The following is a 21,346-nucleotide window of genomic DNA, read 5'->3' on the forward strand; positions in this document are numbered from 1 at the left end:
CAAATTATCACCTAATTTATTTTAATGGATGGATCCCCAATAAATTTTACATTTAGTAGCATATATTTTGAGTTTTGTGGTGTCCTCTTGAATCACAGCTGCGATTTCTAGCAAATCACAACTCTTGGTGTACACTAAGAATAACAAGTCATCAACTTTTGCAACAACTCCTGACAATTTGTGACTGTTTTGTAATCTATCCAGGCGTCCATACTTTATCTGCAATGTTTATTAATTTTCTCACCTCATTAATTGCATTCTCAGTACATTTACCCTTCCTGAATCCACGTTGGACTCTTAATACCATTAGAATCATGTATCATTTTAATATTCTGATTAGTTCTTTTCCAAAATCTTTCCAGGTACATCTGTTGTTACACTGTGCTTTTCACCACTATGGGTACTCACCTACATGCAAAGAAAGGGAACTCATGAGCAAACTGATGGCCACATCCCATGCTTTACTTAAACCACAGCCTTGCAGTATTTGCGTATTTGTTAGATATACTACATGCCACATTCAAACAGTATGCAATAAACATCATAGTTGCAGCATTCTAGATTATCTTTCGCGCAGCATAATAGACTTTTTAGTTTAATTGGAAGCCACAATTTCAAGGTATTCTTCTGACCATCCCAGAAATGGCACCAGCGTTTGAAAGGTTGAAGATTCTTTCGTCTTCCTTGCTCTTGTTTCTCACTGCAACTGGTGTTGATTTGTATTGCTCACTCAACTTGTTTTTTCTGAGTAACCATTCTTTTTTACAACTTATCTCAGGTATTGCAATTCTTTATTGAAACTGTCCTAGCCCGACACCAAATATGTGTTCTCTGGACGAAAGTTCGGCACACGAACTTCTGAGATTCTTCTGTTGCTTAATGGCACCAGGAAACAATTGCTAGGATGATGCAAAACATGTTATGTTAACAGTTCTGTTTAATTCCAAACAGGAAACAACAAAGATAGACAAAATACAATACCATTGTGTTAGAATCTGCAGTGGAGTAACACCAGTTTTATGTCCAAAACAACTTGTTTTGGTACAAATGAGCCCTTGCTTAATAAATAAATTGAGACTACTTTTATGGAGCACTGCTGTACCATGTGCTGTGTATGCACTTACACACCCTCTCATCAGAAGTGGCTGCATAGTATGTGCACCAGATTAAAAAAAAGAGAACTGGGTTTTCCAGTATGCGGACGTAAGCTCTGAATTTTTATGGTATAATGGACTGAAACTTCCCACTTTTTTCCTCAGATAAGAAAATCAGTGTTCTCGGGTACAGCAAAATCCCTCTTTGTGTTTGGCACTAGTTTGTGGAAGATACATTTGTTAGGGAGAATCTAAATTCCTAAGCCTCCAGTACCTAGCAATTAGCTGACAAGAGCTTCTTTGGCCCAGTTACTGTTTCTCCATTCAATCAAAATGTGTGCTACTGAGTAGTAAACAGCACTTATTGTACACACTGCATGGGATGTACCAGTATTTTGGAATTCCTTTTTCTCAGCTACTAGTTGCCCGCAAAATTCATCTGCTCCTCAGGCACCAAACATTAACAACGCATTCAGTAGTTACCAGTTGTGATTCAAATATTCGCTAATGATTGAAAATAACGTATCAGCCGTTAGTAGCTCTCATATTCATTTAGCCTAATCCCCGAGCAGAATAGTCATATGCTTCCCTCAGAGGCAGCTTGAACTGAAAGAGATCCTGATGGTGTCTTACTCATTAAGTATACTGCCAGCTCTCAAAACCCTGTCGCTGTGACAGGATGACATTCATCTCCTGAACATAATGCATAGGGTAATTTGAACTGCAGCAGTATGGAAAGTCTGAACTTTTTATTGGGATACCTGGATGCCAAAGCATCCAACAAATGACTGGATCTCCTTGCAAGGTATGCAAGAAATAGTAGGCTGTTACTTATCCCACATTTCAGTGCATGCAACTATGTCAATGAAGTTAAAATGAGGGCTAGAATTTATGGAAAGAAAGAATGGGAAAAAAAGTGAGCCAGAGTGGTTACCAGTACTGTAAGCTACAACCTGCTGCCTTGACAAGAGGATTGTGGTCCACAGATTGGATATGCCATAGACAGTGCCTAATCTCCATCTGAAAGGTGTTCTGTCACGAAAACTTAGGTCATTTTTGCAGGATATGTCTTATGAGCTGCCTAACTTGTTCATGTGACTCAATATCAGAGAATGAGATTTCAAGCACCTGTTTTTGTGTGAACAGTATTGTAACTAATAAAAACTTTGTGCAAGAGACTAAGTAAACCAAAACACTAGTTTTCCACAAGATATTACCAATATCTTCAAGTATGTCTTCTGAGGTTGTTACCGTATTTACTCGAATCCAAGCCGCACCTGAAAAATGAGACTGGAAATCAAGGGAAAAAAAATTCCCTAAGCCGCACCTGCAATTTGAGACTCGAAATTCAAGGGGAGAGAAAAGTTTTAGACCCCACATCCAAATCGAAACACTATAACACGTTTTGGATAAAACTAGCTGCATTGACTCTGATTATAGTCGAACATCATTGCTCAAAAGTTGGCCGATTGTAACATGAGACATAGTTTAGGTCGAATGGATGAAGATACAGCTACAGTAGTTTCGTTTGAGTCGTAACCTTAATAGTTAAGCTTTACCAGGTAGCCATTGCTATGCGTCAGGTGCTCCGTCCGTATTTATACAGGTACCCTTCGTTCTTCACGTGCTACGTCTGGTTTGATTCGATTGCTTGTTTTTTCTTTGATCTGATAGGTGCTGTTCTCTTTGTTATAGGTGTTTACGTCACTCTAAGCTGAAAATGCATTATTGTATTGTGCCATGCATTGTTTGTCGCATTCTAATGATGAGTGTTTAGACCTGTCGCCGCTCGTGGCATGGCTTGCTTTTGTGCGCGCTACAGCCACTTACAATAAAAAAGAGGAATTGTCTCATAAGCGAAACAATGGCAAGAGACTATTTGTTGTTACCTACACTGCAGCTTTCTTTGATAATGATCAACAAGAAACAAATAATAGACTGCATATGATAGATGATGTTCTGAACGAGAGTTAGCGAAAGTTTTTCTCTGTTTGAAAATCTTTGCAGAGGCCTCTTTAGTAAAATACATTCTGCACAGAAATTAGTCATCCCATATTTAAAAATCTAGTCAGTTACCGTGCTTCATTTCTGATTGTATCACTATTCAGCATAAGGATAATACGAATACAAACATGACATATGTACATTCTTCCACCTTTGCAGTTATCTCACACTAGCTTCGTAGTTTATTGGGCAGACAGGATTTAAACGAGATAGCAGCAAACACGAAAGAATACATGGCATAATGTTTACATTCATGTTATTCTTATGGTGAAGAGAATACTGCATGTGATTCACGATTCATAAAAGTTCCTATTAGCAACCATATCTTGTCACAGCTAGGAAAAAATTCAGAACGCGGAGTTGGCCATATTGACATACATCTCAAGCAGTCTTGCAAGTCAGATTTTTGTCGTAGATTTTTAGTGATGACTTCAAATGCAGTGTGTGTTGTTGTCTTCAGTTCGTAGACTGGGTTGATGCAGCTCTCCACTGTTTTTTATCCTGTGCAATGCAGAGTAGCAACACTTACCAAATAGGAATGAAAATAACTTAGAAATTAAACTCTGAAATTTAAAACAAAATTTTATTAGGTTTGTAATACATCTTACACCAAATATTTAAAATATCAGTCACGATTCTGAATCACTATTATTCGATTCTTTGTTGCTCATTTCTTCACACAGTTCATCGTCCTCCGTACCATCTAGATTCTAGTGCATTGGATATCGAACATTTTTTTAAATGCTTGTTGCACAGTCTGATTTGGAACACACTTCCATGCATCATAAATCCATTGGCACGCTTGCGACAAACTTGCTCGTTTTACACGTCCTGTTGGTGTTGGTTGTTTGTCGCTTTTCGAAAGCCAGTCTGTGTACATGTATTTAAGCTTGTCCTTAAATGGTTTATTCAAACATACGTCACGCGGTTGCAGAATTGACGTCATCCCGCCTGGAATTACTGCAAAGTCCGTTATGCTTTCCTCTAATTTTCGTTTTGCTGCAGGTGTTGTCAGGCTTTCGTACGCATCTAATACCAACAGACTGTGTAAACCAAGCATTGCGCCAGGACGCCGATTCCACACACGCCCAATCCATTCCAGCACCATGTCCTCCGAAAACCACCCGGTTTCGTTTGCTCGTACAATTTCAGTTCTTTGGAAACACTTCCGATTTCGGTAAAGTCTTTCGCTTGAAAACTATGAATGGAGGTAATTTATGTCCATCTGCCGTGCAAGCAATCATGACGGGCATCCGCTGTTTTTTCACCCCCCCATGATGTAAGAACACTTCTTTCTTTCCTTTGGCGTCAACCGTATAATTTGACGGCATGTCAAAGTATACGGGAGTTTGGTCAGCATTTCTTATCTGACCAAGAAGGTATTGCTTTTCTGTGCGCTGCCTAATTATGGAGCGCTGAAATTCCACAAGTTTTTCTTCATAACTTTTCGGCAGCTTCTGTACAACTGAAGTTCACCTCCGAAGTGAAAAAATCCAGCGCTTCATAAACAGATCAATCCAGCTGCGACTAGCCTTAAATTTTTAGACTTTTTGCTCTCTAGCAGTTTCATCTGCCTAAACTTTTAAAATTTCGGCGTTCACAGGCGGGGATTTCTGACGCTGTTCCTTAACAAATTCATTTAAAATCACTTCTAGTGCATGATATCGGCCACACTTTGGCGCACTAAATGCTTTCCTGCTACGTGAGCATTCAAATAATTTGTGTCTCTGCAGTCGCCATCCACTGACGTTGCTCTCGTCAATCTCGTATCGCAGACCAGCAGCACGTTTAGAACTTTGTTCCGCAAAAGAAATAACTCCCCTCTTGGATTTGGCACTATAATGAAAGCGCCTCATTATGGTTCACTAACACCAACAAGCACTTCACAAAATTACCCGAAACAATAGGTGCCGCTATGTGAAATCTTGAGCCCCAGCGTATCAACTCGTGCAACAATACTAAAGCCTTGTGAATTGTTGGTACTTTCGTGTAAATAAATTTATTTTTGTTGCTACGAATATTTGTAATGCTGCTACATTCGAAGATGAACAATACGGAACATCTATTTACTTCGTTGGATAATGTATGAAAATGCAGTGGTCAAAACTCAGGGCGGAGAAAAAAAGCATGCCTTCTACAATTTTTTAAATTTATTTACTGACACACAGGTTTTGGCGCCAGTCTTTGTGCCTGCAAAGCATGCGTGTTAGTTGAAGGGGGTGGCCGTATGCCCTTCCTGCCACCACCCCATACCCCCCCCCCCCCGGGAAGGAATTAGTGTATCCCAACTGTGTGCGACTAGTGTAATCCATGGAATAGTGCAAAAGTGTTCAGATGTCTGCGAGACGTGGGGACCAGCCCAGTATTCACCTAGGGGGATGAGGAAAACCGCCTAAAAACCACATCCAGGCTGGTAGGCACACTGGCCCTCATCGTTAATCCGCCGGGCAGATTTGATCTGGGGCTGGCGCGCCTACCCGAGTCCAGGAAGCAGCGCATTAGCGCGCTCGGCTAACCTGGCGGGTCAAAGCATGCCTGTGTAGCGCTACATATATTAGATGGCAGAAGTTAGTTGTGGCCGCACATACCAACATTTTTCAGAACTTCCGCTTACTTTGCTCTCGAATCTAAGCCGCAGGCGGTTTTTTTTATTACAAAAACCGGAAAATAGTGCGGCTTAGATTCGAGAAAATACAGTAGATACAGATAAAAGTGAGACTACTTTTATGGAGCGCTGCTATACCATGTGCTGTGTAGGCACTTACACACCCTCTCATCAGAAGTGGCTGTATAGTATGCGAACCAGATTAAAAAAGGGTACTATGTTTTCCAGTATGTGGACGTAAGCTCTGAATTTTTTTGGTATAATGGATTGAAACTTTTACTTTTTTCTTCACATAAGAAAATCAGTGTTCTTAATGTGTAACTGTTGAATTTATAAAGTGTACCAAGTATTTTATTTAATGTCTATTACATTGTTTCAGCTTTGGTACCAGATGCTGTGAAGAAAGAACTCCTACAGAAAATTAAAAATCACTTCTCACAAGCTTTATAAAGTAAGGGCTCATTTGTACCAAAACAGGTTGTTTTGGACATAAAACTGGTGTGCATTGCAGCAGGCAAAATAGTGTGCTCTGGAAAGAAGTTGTATACTCTAGAAATATCGTCTGAATTGTGTTGATCAGGCAGAAATTGTCAAGCCAATGAATTTAACTTCTGCGGACAACTGCAAAAATGCCATTTACTAGCAAGGAAACTGTCACTATGTTACTGAATACACTTTAGTAATTGTTAGGTATGGAAATTTACAGAATGTGAATAAAGTGCTGTGTGACTGTAGTGGACATTGAAGTTTTTAACTCTCAGCAGATATAAGATGAATTTATGATGAACAGAAGGTTGCCGTGTGCTAGATACAATTTTTTATCTCTAATTTGTATGGGCAATGCACAAGGATATTGTTCATTGCCACTTAGTCTATCTAGATGATTGTTTTTCCTACTAAATATGATTCACAACAATTTGTGAAGCTTTCATGTCAACAGTCATTTGTAAGGTTTTTAATTAATGAGTTTATTGGATCAGTTAAAACATACTTACTGAGAAACTTTTTGTTTTCTGTATTTACTGTGTCTAAGCATTATGGCATGAAAACCCCATTAATTGTGCGTAAAAACCTAGGACTCAATACAATAAATACTATTCCAGGTAGCTATTGCTTTAGCAAGAGTGTCAATTTGAGTATCATGATCTGCGGTAAAATGGGTAAATTTAATCCAAGCAGCAGCTCTTCTGGGGTGGCTGTTTCAATGGAAATTGTAAAAGCTTTAATGCAGATAATTAGAACAATCTGTGTTCCACTTGTTATGAACATCAACTATTAGAGAATCCATTGTGAATACAAAATTGTGGTTCTTCACCAAACACATCGAAGATAAGTTTGGTGAAGTTACAGCTGTAGAGGTGAGGGAAGTTTTCTATTTTAACCAGGACAATACAAAAATCTGTTTAGTCAGAGGCTCATCAATCTTGCAGTATACTAGTCTGTTACTCTTCACAAAAAAATCGAATGTGGCTGCTGGAGCTCACATTTCATTGTGATCTGACACTACAAAACAGTGAAGAACTGCAGGCCAGCTTAACTCACTTAGGTGCTCACTGTGTTTGTCAGATCCAACAAGGACACTGCCTGTGACTAGTTGAGGTATTGACACTTCGGTGTGATGTTAAATCCTACATTTAAAGTGCCTAGGATGTGGGCATGTCCTCCCACTGCACCAATCTTATTTCTGGGAACTGTGAAAGGACAGTGTATGAAGGAATACCAGATTAACAACCACCAATTTGCATGAACTGCTTGGAACAACACTTAACTTTATTCACTGACCTGTCTTCACATTCAAAAAGAAAGATATGAGGCGTGTTTCTTAAGTAAGTACTGTTTTGAAATTTAAAAAAGACATGCTAAGATATCTGAATAATTCTATTTTTTCATGGAAGCCTGTACCTTAATCTACTCACTGACGCCATTACAGTCTGATTCTTCCTTGTTTACATTGTGTACTGAGTATTTAAGATGCCTCCAATAATCGTGAGTCCCGCCGACTGTGAAGTATGGGCTGTTATAAGATTTCTTAGTGCTAAAGGCCTAAAAGCGATTGATATTCATCATGAGATCTGTGCAGTTTACGGACAAAACATTGTGAGTGATGGAATGGTAAGAAAGTGGGTGAGAGCATTTAAAGATGGCCACACAAATGTGCATGATGAACAACAGAGTGGGCGTCCTTCGGTCGTTAATGAAAGTTTGGTGCAAGAAGTGGACAATAAGGTGAGGGAAAACACACGCTTTATGATTTCCTCCTTGCGGGATGACTTTCCTAATGTTTCTCTTAGTGTTTTGTATGGCATTGGCCGGCCAGAGTGGCCGTGCGGTTCTAGGCGCTACAGTCTGGAGCCGAGTGACCGCTACGGTCGCAGGTTCGAATCCTACCTTGGGCATGGATGTGTGTGATGTCCTTAGGTTGGTTAGGTTTCAGTAGTTCTAAGTTCTAGGGGACTGATGACATCAGAAGTTAAGTCCCATAGTGCTCAGAGCCATTTTGTATGGCATTGTGACTGAGCACTTGAATTACCAAAAATTGTGTGCACGTTGGGTACCGAAAATGTTGACGGATGTGCACGAAACAAAATGTTTAGACAGTGCATTGACTCTCCTTGAGTGGTACCACGACGATGGTGATGATTTCTTAAGCCACATTGTTACGGGCGATGAAACATGGGTGGCCTATGTCACACCAGAATCAAAGCAACAGTCCATGGAAGTTGAGCAAGGGCATCGTTTTGCTGCAAGACGATGCCCGTCCGCATCTTTTCAATGGGAAACTCTAGATCATCTTCCGTACAGCCCCGATCTTGCGCCCAGTGATTACCATCTGTTCCTGCACTTGAAGAAACACCTGTACGGTCAGCGTCTTCAAGACAATCTCGAAGTCAAAACAGTGGTGATGCAGTGGTTAACAAGTCAGGCGGCAGACTTCTATGAGGAGGGTATTCAAAAACTGGTACAATGTTAGGAGAAGTGCCTCAGTATTGACAGAAATTATGTAAAAAGTAAGATTAAGGTACAGGCTTTGTGTAAAAATAAATTATTGAGATATCTTACCATGTCTTTTTTTTAATTTCAAAATGGTACATACTTAAAAAACACACCTCGTATTAAAGAATTAAAAATTCTCAGCTCTCTGCCTTATCAAGATGCTGCAAAGAAATGTGAAAGTCTCCGCCAGGTCAATATGACTTTGTGGTAACAGTAAAATTAGATACAACTGCGGCGAAGCCACTAAGTGTTTCTGCTCCAGGTCTTTTCCACAATAAGACAGACTGCCCACCAAAGGATGAAGACATCCCATACTCGGTCTAAAAACATCCTTCGTTAGTGAACACCTCTACACCAGTGCAGCAGCAGCAGCAGCAGCAGCACTCCCAGAATCTCCCAGGAAAGGAAACATAACAGTGTCCTCTTTCTAGACTGAAGCAGAACTGCAACCTGTCACCAATCAGTGGCAGAAAAAAATGCTAGCAGTTGTGAGAACAGTGCATTGTATGTAGACAGGAAATTCTTGCAGGAACAAAACCTCAGAGACAATAAGATAAAACCGAAAGTGAAACCTGACTGTGCAGCTTTGGCTGCCTTTGACCCCATTTAGTTCTAGTGTTAGTTTATGTTGTACACATGGAACACCAGGTAAATAATGAATATCAATTGACATTCTCCTATGGAACTTAAACAGAAACTTACTTCATGGTGTTACTACCTTGGAACTGTATGGCTTTTGTCAACTAGGTGTGCAGTGACAGCTCTTCTCTGTGTGTCTTGTTATCTTTGTGGCAAGAAAAGAAACTAGGCTCTTAGAAAATAGGAATATATCCATAACAAACTATAACACATACAATAATAACAGTGTGAATGCTAATAGTGCCTGGGAAGTCTGTTCATTTGTACATTCGGATACCTTTAATATGTTGACTGCCACACACATGATCATGGATGCTTCTCTGCCAGACCAGGGACACTGTGTTAGCTGTGAGGGTCTGCTGTTGCTGCTGATGGGGACATGGAATCAGGTGTGAAGCCTGATGGTGGTAAATATGTTAATACTATGTGACACCTATATTACACCACATATGGAGATTACATCAAGAGATACAATAGGTCTAGTGAAATAGGTTCTTCCACCATGCTTATTACAGTGTCTCAACTCAAAGCTCATGGCACATTCTCTGCCACAGACCACATAAATTGGTGCCCAGCCCTTGCTGCCTTATTTCATTGGAAAACTTACAATGATCTATGCAACAGTGATCATTTTCCCAGTCTCTTCTTAACCATCAACCAACAGAAAACAAGATCACCTAGAAAAGTTTACTGATTGGTTTTCAGTGCCAAATTAGTGTTTGAAGTTAACCAACAGAGCGGAAGAGAGAAGAGTAAACCCCTGATTCTTTAAAGAATCAAATTCCCTGTATAAAACAGCTTCAGACATGTGATTAATCCACCAATGAGTTAATGTGCTGAATATTCGACTTTGAGCCTGTGAGAGAGAGAAGTATTGGAAAGGTTGGAAATTATGCTTAAAGATTTTTTGAAGTCAGTAAGTGCCTCCATTCTCATTTGGCTCAAAGGTGCCTACAAACATTCTTCTGTAATGGTGCAAAAGTGTGGCATGCTGAGACATCATCTACAGGCTTGGCAATGCTTCAGACAGCAAGTCGTTGACACACATGGAAAAAGGTCAGAGCTCAGAAATTTCTGCAAGGTGGTCTAATGATGTCACCTGGGCACCAGATTTCACCACAATTCTGCCCAATATTACTGTGCCCGTGTCACACACAGGGAAACTCAAAACACCCTCCTCTTACCCGAATTTCATCCCATTCTTTTGATGCCTCTGCAATGGGTTGGAACCACAATGCCCAGCATTGAAATCTCACATTTTTGTTATGGGTGGCTGAAGAAAAAAAAATTCCAGATACAATGCTGCTCAGAATTAATATGGAAAGGTCTTAGGAGGGTGGCATGATGAGTGTCAATGAAACCATCCCTTTCCCTGGGGGTGTTGGTTCCCACACATTTCATGGTTGAAAAAGACTGTTCTGTGTGATGAGCAACAGGACCTTTGACACTACTGACCCCCAGATTATTCTGCCTTTCTAAGCGCATTGTGGGCCAGCAATCCCATTGAACGTGATTGCACCCCCTTGGAGTGCAGTGCAACTGCAGCTTTTGCTCTGGTGTACATGGAGGAATCACTTGGGACCATTCAAAATCATTTCACAAAATTTGAACACAATCTGAAGCAGCAAGTGGTGCTTATGCTTCAGTCCTTTTATGGTGTCATCACAGAGGAGTGGGACATTGACACATGCATGAATGAAACGGCAGTCTCTCTTTAAGATCACCCCAGTTCTGCAACACCTTCGGTACCACTTGCCCACCTTCGTTGAGCACTTTAAAAATTTACACATACAGAGACAGACTGTGGTGAGAGTCCTAGGCACATACTGAGGAGTCTATAATGTCAGAAGTCAGAATATTTGCTTTTATCTGTAACATTAGTGAGTAAATTCATCGAACTGCTTAATCACAGTAACATTGTTGCCAGCTACCTCTGGTTTCACCGAGGTAGAATTTCAAAGTAATCGCTGTCAGCTGACAATGTTTTGAATGAAGTCTGATTATTGCTGCTGGGCTTGAGAGCTTAGTGTGGCAGTTGAGTGGTAGAGTTCGGCGTGGACATCAGAGCCGAGCGATCGGGTTCAGATTAATGTGCTGACTGGTACTGAAGTTGATAATGTGTTTGTAATATCATTAGCCCCACTGTTGTTGACTTAAGTTTGTGTGTGAAGATTGATGTTGCATAGTGGCATGCAGAATATTGCTCAATTGTGAATATTTATAAGTGTTTGGTATGTAGTACTTTCAACAATAAATTATTCTGTTGGTGATTTGCTAACAATAACTGTTCTTAATCAGACCTCACATTGTCCACTTCCTTAAATTCACTCACTGGAATGAGTGTTTCATATTTAATGGAGTGGAGAGAGGCGGCTGTTTAATCATAAAATACTACACATGCAGTGGCTGTGTTAAATGTGGAGATTGGTGACAAGGACGTTGCGTCCTGCAATAATCTTTGTATCCAGAGCCCGACTACCAGAGACAATGTATGGTGAGCTTTGATTATAAATTACATGCAGATTGTATATTTGAGTAATAGTGGCCAGGCGAACTGTATATTTGAACTTAAATGTGGAACAGTGTGAGACAGTGATTGTTATCTATCTTGTTAATGCTGTAGGAAGAAGGGATGTTTTTCTGATAAAATTGTTACAACATTTGAACACCAAACTTAACACCTGTAATTCATAGCTTGATGATGATAATGACAATGATGATAAGCAGGATTTGAACAAATGACTTGATGATACTAAAAAAAACTTGATACAAAACAAGAACGAAACATGAATCTGAGCAAAAAAGTCAATGAACGTAATAAAAAATTGGACAAAATGTTGGATTAAAAGGTAGTGGATATCCATAATGACTTTCAAGAACTATTCAGATTTGGAAAAAAAAATTAAAAAAATCGTAGGACGAGGGAAACCGAATGTTCTGAGGACACTCATGACAGTAATCAACATGACGAAGAGAGAGAGTCAGAGGTTGCTGAAGTACATTCTCAACTAATCTTACAGCAATGAGAAAGTCATCACTCTAAAGAATCAAGAGCAGTTATTCAAGATGCCATTGTTGTCAGGCAAAGGTCATGTGATGAAAGAAATGGGGAAGATCAGTTTATCAAGGCCAGACAGAATTGCAGTGCTGACAGTGAACGAAATTAAACACGAGAGAATTTTGAGTTGCTGATGCAAGGCAGTTAAGATGACTTATTTCAAAGTGGTGAACAATGATTTTGCTATTAATCTACAGTTTTTTGTTAGTTTTAACCATTGTGGGTGTGGGACACTGTGACTGTAATATGAAAAGGTTTTCAGAAATTACCACAACCATTTGACTTTTTGAATAGATATATAACAGTAAACCATGACCGGTTTTGAGCAGGCTAGAAGCTCATCACCAGATGATACATATTATCAATGGGTTTTTATTGCAGTAAGTCTCTCTCTCTCTCTCTCTCTCTCTCTCTCTCTCTCTCTCTCTCTCTCTCCCTCCCCTCCCTCCCCCCTCCCACCACCCTTGCTGTAACAGTACCTCTCCCTCTCCTCATTCCTCCCACCCCACACCTCTTACCACTCCCTAGCAAATGCCCACATTACTTGTTAATTTTAAATTAACCACTAACGTTCTAATCTCAGATGTCATGTGCCCATTTCAGCCAATGTAGCAAGCAAGGAAATAGCTGTTAAAAATAACCCTAGCACCAGTACTCTTAATTTTAATAGAAATATCATCAAAAAACTTAGTTTCATACACCTTGTAAATTACACATATCATTTTGCAGCTCTATTTTTACTAATTTAAGTTAATTGGGCACATATATTCCCTGTAAGTAAGATATAACCATCATCAATGTGTTAGCCAACGAAGTATTTGGTCCACAAAATCTTGGAGCCTGTAGTTTAATCACACTCTCTAGTTTGTTTACAATTTATAAAATGAGGAACTTGGTGTCCGTGGCAAAGTCTGTTAACTGTAGTGTGTGAAAGCAATTCAGAAACGTGAATAAAGTGTTCCAGAGTACTACACACAACAAATATACAGGGTGTATCAAAAAGAATCATCAGATTTGACATGTCTGTGTTTCTGAAACTAATAAGCATATACAATAAACTTTGTATTTTGATGAACGGGAAACTCTCAGGTCCAGTGACCTTGGACGCCAGTAATGTAAGGCTGAATCATTTGGTCCAGTGCAACCGATCCATCATTCAGGAATCCTTTGATTTAAAAATTCCGACACTTCCAGATGCGTGTGGCATTGCCCCAGCCTGTTGGTAAATGAAGTCATTCAAATCAGTTCCCAACTCTGGGAAAAGGAAGTTCTCAGGCATATCGAGATGTGTGCTTCCTGTAACAGTGTTCTCGGCAAAGAAAAATGAACCATACACCTTTTCCTGTGAAACTGCACAAAACACTTTGTTTTGGAATCCCTCTGATGTTGTACAACTTCATGTGGATGTTCCGTACCCCATATTGTCACATTATGACGGTTCACCTATCCATTTTAATGGAATGTTGCCTCATCACTAAACACTTAAGCGTTGAAGAAAACTGTCATCCTCCATCTTGCCAAGAACGAAATCTAATGCTCTGTGCTGCAGGAGGATCCACACCATACATAGTATGAAAGTGTTGCTGAACAGTTATTGCTGATCCGCACTGCGTAAAATGTGGAACACAAAATGCTTTCTGTTGTCCCCCGACTCCATTTTTACTAGAACTGAAGTTGGTGCCCAGCTGCTACCTAACGGAACCATGTAAAATTTGAGAGTTTGCTGTTTCCAACAGTACATTGTTGACACACACATCTCAAATAACATAATAGTTAAGATTTTTTAAAAAATCGGACAATTCTTTTTGATATGCCCTGTATATCTGAAAACACTATTAACTGAGTAACACCTTCAAGCATAACTTATATTGGAAATATTTCGCAAAACTGTACCACATGTAATGCTTATTTGCTGTCTTTTCAATCTTGCCACAGATATACAAAAAGCCTCTCAAAGTACAACAAAAAAACCACTGAATGTATATATGTACCATCTGATGATGAGCTGCTATACAGCTCAAAACTGGTCATGGTTTACTGAAATACATGTATTTCAAAAGGTGACTGGTTGTGGTAATTTCTGGAAACCTTTACTAAGAAGATAGATTTTTGTGCACAGCAGATCTATGTTGGTGACTACGTAGCACGAAGGTCTGATGTGGAAGACGTTAACATGTGCACAGTTAAAAATGATTTTTTGTGTGTGTGTGTGTGTGTGTGTGTGTGTGTGTGTGTGTGTGTGTGTGTGCAAAGGATTGAAATTGGAACTTCAAATATGAAGAATAATTTGAGTTGGAACAATAAACTGAAAATAAGTGTGCGAAGAAGAAACAGACATGTATGCTTACTTTGTGAAGAAAAAAGAAACATTTACTGGAAAGGGAAGAGATTTTTTTGACTACTTTAGAATGATAAGTACTGATTTTAAAAACTGACTTGTGTAGGAATTTATTAATGTTTTCATAAGTGATTGTATTTAAAGTTGTATCATAACTCATAAGCTTTTAGATTTACTCAGTCATTATCTGGTACTGAAGCTAATGCAGTAAATCCAATTATCTCAACTTCATTAATTATATGTGACAGCATATGTTTTAGTTATGGAGCAGTTAAATTGCTGACCAGTATTACAGTCACAAAATCTTCAAATTTTAAAAAACTCTTGATATCATAAAACTTAGCTGTTTTAGCTACATCATTATCATCAGTATTACTGGTCCATATATTGTATCTCCTTTAGAGATCAAATGAGACTTGATGTAAATTTTGTCCAGGAGCACATTTCTAAGGAGTTCATGATCTCTCAAAATTTTCTTTTTAATCTTCAGATACTTTGTACTACTATCCATATTTAAACTATTTAAGTTAAAATGGCTATCAGCTTTCTTACATTGCATGGGTGTGGCAAATATAGGTAACCACTCATGTGCACAGCAGCTTATACCTGAAGAATGTAGATTAAGTGTAGCTGCCAGTAGTAATGTGTTCGCACTGTATGTTGACTCTTGTCATTTTTAGTTAAAATTGGATTTGTTCCATTATCAGTTACAGCTGTGAATGTCTATCACTTGAAAAAACCTCTTCTAGTAAAACAACATATTCAGGTAGACTATCCAAGGTGTGCTTAGATTTTACTGACCTACAACTGCTGGGCTCTTTATGCTGTGGAATTTTATCCCTTCTCAAGGAAAGGAGCATACTCAAATGTCTTTTAACAGTTACTGATCCAGTAATGTTGGGTATTTCATCACTAGTACCAATATAACACGGCATCAGTTTTTGTTCGCTCGTAATACGGCATCAATTTTTGTTGTTGACATGGATAGCACTCAAAACATACTAGAATATGTTTTCCAAATTACTAATAGCATTCTGCTCATCATCGTACTGCCAATGCTCTTACAAGCTTGTTGCCACAGCATTATCAAAATTTTCGTTTTTATGCATTATAACCTACTACAAAAGTGTCCAGCAGTTAACACTTTGACTGCTGTTGAAGAGTTTACTCGTCATACTGCGTGCTGCTCCCTGGGTGCTAATGACAAGTTTAGTTGCAGGCGCTGGTTTTCACCCGAGAGCTTCTGATAAGTCGCATCCGTTTGCCGGCCTCTGAGCGCTGATGTCTAGTATAGACCTGCGTGCTGATGAGTAAAGATGCGCCGCTACCCGACTGCTGATGACGAGATAATTCACACAGCGGACTTCCTGCCTGATGTCTCACTAGGCTTTCGCAGTTCTGGCCGCTAGCTTGTCGTTTTATTCTTTGTCGAGAAAGTAGGTACGAATGTAAAAAATTTGCGAGGTACTATTGTGCATCGTACCCTGTTTTGAAAATTACCACACTAAAATGAATTAAGAATTGCAGCACAGAACGATTATAACAATGCTACCAGAAAAAGTTCCGAAAACGAAAAAAATATAAAACGTAAAAAAAAAATACTTTTTCTCCAGTGCCGGTCCGAAGCCCAGATCAAAACGGATGGAAAATACAGTCACAAAATGTAAAAGGAACTCCAGAATTTACAGTTCATGACTTTGAATCTTCTCTACAGTTGAATTTAATGTGCTAACAAAAAGACAGACTTAACAGCTTTCAGATGTTAGAAAAATCTGTTGAGTACTCATGTGCAACAATTAAGTATAGCACAAGAAAAAAGATCAGTGGCAGACAACCCCATTTCCGGCGATTCCAAATTATAACTGCACTGATTACCATCTTTAAAGGAGGGCTGGAACTGTGCCTGTCAAGTGTACCTATTGTAGGTAATGAATCTGACTGCAGATGACTAAGCACTTAGTTTGTTGTAGTCTCAGAAACAAATAGTAAGCCGTGTGAAATTTCCAAACACGTCTCAAAACGAATTTAACGAAGTGAAGTAAAATTGTTCTTATCATTGCTCACACTAAATTCCGATGTTGTAGTGCGATATGAAATATGATCTATATGTCGCTTTCTCCTATAAACGATGTAATACGTTTTGAACAACGTACAGTAATTTGCAATCTATGGTTATTTTATTCGTTCTCGAGTTAGTACAGTGAGGAACTCTAGAGAAATGCAGCCGTTATAAACGTAAACTATTGAGGTAAATCTAACGAACCACGTCGCTCTCGATATAAGCCACAAAAATCACGTAAAAAAAAAACTACAAGCAAGATATATAATTCTTAGGGACGGAAAGTGGTTTTAACGATTCAGTTTGATTCTGCAGTAATTCATCTGCAGAGAAACTATGCAGCATTTATTCTGTATTAGCTATTAGAGGGCACAGTATTCTCCTGGGGTCGTAGTCACTCCAGAAATATTCAGCAACGCAGGCCGCTCCGGCGGCGGCTCTAGGAACAGGCACTTAGCGGAGGTACGTATAACACCGCAGGCCTCAGCGTGCCAAGCAAATAGTGCACCTCCAGCAGTCAAACGGTTAAATATTGTGGCAGTTAGGAAGAACTGATGACGCCACATCTGGTTCAGCTTTGGATAACTCGTTACAAATGTCTTCACCTTCCTGTCAACTAAAAATTGTTCTATTTTTACTATGCACTCTTCACTAAAAAGTTTTATGCTTATTATAAGCTTCTTTAACTTTGAAAAGTCAGTGGAAATTTTTGACATCTTCTTTAGCTCATCGCTGGGTAAAGAAAATGGGCTGACCGTTCCTTTTTGTAATTTGTAATTACTTTCACAGCCAGCCACATTACAGCACCACAGCATTTCAAGTATCTGAAAAAGGATGTCCAATATCTTTATTACAGTATAAATGTACACATCAGGAAGTATTTATACAGTAACTGATGACACAATCGTGAATATTCTGAGAGAGATCCTTGAAAATATTCATTCACAGTTATTGTTAAGAAATTGCAGTTACTTCTTGTACTAGCAGCTACGAAACGCTTACTATTAATAGAACTGCAACTCCATATTCTTCACTTTAGCAGTTGAAGATAACAAACACAAGGAATGGACCAGTCCATGCAGAAGTTCTACTCATGGCCACTACTTTGCGTCACAAACAATATGGCTTCCAATACCCGGAACAGTATTTCTAGACTGCCATGGTGCAGGTAACTTGTTCATGGGGGTAAACATTATCAACAGCAACACACATTATTGCGCTGCACAAACCGACTGTGTAGTCATCTTCCCCGGCAGGCAACCTTGTGGCTGTTTATCAACGTAGCCGTGTGAGCTGGAACAACGACATGAGTCTTAAAGTTCATGTGACATGTTTATAATGTCGGTTAGGTTACATTTAAAAAGCAAAGTACCCGTGAATGCAGTGAAAGAGTGTGATAAAAAGGTACTGTGCACAATGTGCATCCTTGGATACATCATATGTTAAGATATTTATTTATTCATGTCATTGGACCTGTCCCCCGGTAGCTGAGTGGACTGCCGGCACGGTAGCTCAGCGTGTTCGGTCAGAGGGTTAGCTGCCCTCCGAAATAAAAAAAAAAAAAAGTTAATGGATCAACGACGAACTGAAGCGGGTGTCTTGCAACGTCCGCCCCTAGCAGATGCAACGAACAAACTGAATTAAAAAAAAATTTAAAAAATGGTCAACGTGACAGACTGTCAATCCTAAGGGCCCGGGTTCGATTCCCGGCTGGGTCGGAGATTTTCTCCGCTCAGGGACTGGGTGTTGTGTTGTCCTAATCATCATCATTTCATCCCCATCGACGCGCAAGTCGCCGAAGTGGCGTCAAATCGAAAGACTTGCACCGGGCGAACAGTCTACCCGACGGGAGGCGCTAGTCACACGACATTATTATTGGACCTGGGCAGTAAATGCCTCTAACGTTACGCTACCCCTTTCTATTCTTTCTTTTTCCATCTGTTATTTTTTTAATTATTAATGTCAGTTTGTCTAACATAAACCTTTCATCTGTTTTATGCATATTTCCTTGTTTGTTCCCTTATGTTTGCTTAAAATAACATGTGAAAATTTATTCTCCTTATTATAAAGTTTATTAACTTTGTGGAATTCCCATATCGAATAATGGACAAAAGAGAGTAATGTGTCTGATAAATTCGTCTATGAGAAAATATTAATTAATCATTAATTAATACCTTATTAGTTATTATCCATGTGTCACTGAGTTGTTACCTATTGTTCTTTCAAGTGGAACTACACATTTTAATGGATGTAGAGATAAGTTAGGAAATAAATAGGTGCCTGTTAATTAACACTTCCTGTTGTTTCTGCCTTCATCTACCAATATTTTCGAGATAATAACATAAAATGTTTGTTTGTGAATGTCACAAACCCTTTAACTTTGACTATACCTGGGCTGCTGAAACTTGAAAATTTTGAGATCCACCCACTGTCACCCTGTCTTCCTTCATTGGAAACGAATGGAGCAGGTTTGGGCCATACCCTTTTGTTCTCAGAATCGCGAGTGCTACAGTGCTGCTTTTATTATGAGGGAGCTAGATCATGCTCTCAGTTCATCCTGATCCTCTGCCCCAGGGCCAGATGATGTTAACATTCAGATGTTACAGCACCTTCCTCCTGTGGGTAAGCACTTTCTCCTCCATATGTACAATCTCATCTGGGCAGAGGGAACATTCCCCAGATGCTGGCGTGAAGCCACTGTCATACCCATACCTAAGTCAAGTCCTTCCCTTTATCTACCACCCCATTTCTCTCGCCAGCTGTGTTTTCAAGGTGATGAAATGTATTATTCATTACCGGCTGGTATAGTGGTTCAAGTTTCACAATTTATTAACCAGTCCACAATGTCGAATTCAAGTGCACCATTCTGCAGTGATTTTTGATTTGGGGAAAGTCTACGACACTTGCTTGAGGACTGGTGTCCATGCTTTCAAGATAACTGTGGGTTCTACCTTGTTGGACACCTTTATCCAGGAAAACGGTATGCCTCGGGGTTCCGTCCTTAGCGTTGTCCTTTTTGCCATCGCCATTAATCCTATTATGGCCTGTTTCCCGCCGGGCACCACCTCCTCCTTTTTCGTTGATGATTTTGCGATCTATTGCAGTTCTCAATGGACCTGTCTCATTGTGCAGCGTCTTTAGCGATGTCTCGATCATCTTTACTTGGGGAGCATGGACGGTGGCCTTCACTTTTCCATTGACAAAACTGTTTGTATGAATTTCTGGTGGTGCAATGGTTTTTTTTTTTACTGTCTTTACATCTTGGGCCTCTTCCATTCGCTGTAACTATGAGATTCATGGGGCTCATGCTCGACAGGAAATTTTCTTGGTCCTTCTATGTGTCTTACCTGGTGGCCTGCTCGACGCAATCCCACGGTGTCCTACATGTCTTCAGTCAAACTTCGTGGGGAGCAGATCAAACTACCCTGCTCCATTTGTAACGGTCCCTTGTCCGTTCAGAACTAGACTATGGGTGTTTCGTTTGTACATCCATTCCTCTTAAGCTTTCTTAATACTATCCATCATTGTGGCATGCGTTCGGCCACTGACGCCCTTTACACTAGCCTGGTTGAGAGACTGTGTTCAGAAACTGCCAAAATACCGCTGTCATATCAACTTGATGTTCTCCTCAGTGGATAAGTGTGCCGTTTCTCTGCCAAGCGTGGCCACTCATCCTATGCCTCCTTCTTCAATGACTCCTTTCACTGCCAGTATGGGGCACATCCCTCTTCTCTGTTACCTTCTGGAGTTTGCTTTTGGCTATTGCTCAGGCAGCTTAACTTCACACTACCTGCCACTTTCCCAATGGGTGTGAACCCTTCACCATCTTGGCCTCGTGTGGAGGCTCATGTTCACCTTGCACTTCGTTTGCTTGCTAAAGACGCTACTTCAGACTCGGTCTATCACCATAAGTTTCTCGACCTTCGAGCTGAACTTCGCGATAGTACCTTTATGTACACTGATGGCTGACCATGGTGTTCATTGGCATCGATGATTTTCGGTATCAGCATATGGAACACAGCTCACTATTTACAGCTGTGTCATTTGCTCCAACTTTCTGTGCCCTTCAGAGCCTCTGTGTGTTGTACGCCAACCATCAGTTAGTGCAATGTGTCGAGGAAAGCTTTCACTTGCTCACTCTTGATGGAGCTGCTGTGATGTGTATGACAGTCCCTGGTCACGTTGGTCTGACAGGAAATGAGGCTGCTGACACCGCTGCCAAGGCTGCAGTTCTCGCACCACGACCCGGTTGTTTTTACATTCCCTTTCATGATCTCTTTGATGCCGTCTGTCAGCAGGTGGTGTCACTTTGGCATCACCGCTGGTATTCCCTTCAGGGGAGTAAGCTCTGGGGCATTGAACCTCTCCCAGTGGCTTCGCAGATCACCTCTCAGCGCTCCCACCACAGGACCATTTTAGTTAGGTTGTGTATTGGGTACTGTCGTTTTAGCCATTGCCATTTGTTAAGTGGTGATCCCCCACCATTTTGTGCTCATTGTCGTCAACCATAGACGGTTCGCCATTTCCTCACGGAATGCTCCTTTTTTTAACTACT

At 40.1% G+C, this 21,346-nt stretch overlaps 1 protein-coding gene across 1 annotated transcript in view; it reads left to right on the top strand.

The window, feature by feature from the left end:
- Positions 1-6,437, top strand: part of LOC126235771 (transcription and mRNA export factor ENY2-like) — a 42,520-nt gene extending 36,083 nt beyond the window's left edge. The window contains exon 3 of the mRNA XM_049944572.1: positions 6,083-6,437. Within this exon, the coding sequence (XP_049800529.1) occupies positions 6,083-6,153 (71 nt within the window). The 3' untranslated portion in view covers positions 6,154-6,437. The remainder of the gene's footprint in view (positions 1-6,082) is intronic.
- Positions 6,438-21,346: the final 14,909 nt, after the last annotated feature.

This window comes from Schistocerca nitens, chromosome 2, assembly GCF_023898315.1.
Source record: "Schistocerca nitens isolate TAMUIC-IGC-003100 chromosome 2, iqSchNite1.1, whole genome shotgun sequence".
Taxonomy (NCBI): Eukaryota; Metazoa; Arthropoda; class Insecta; order Orthoptera; family Acrididae; genus Schistocerca; species Schistocerca nitens.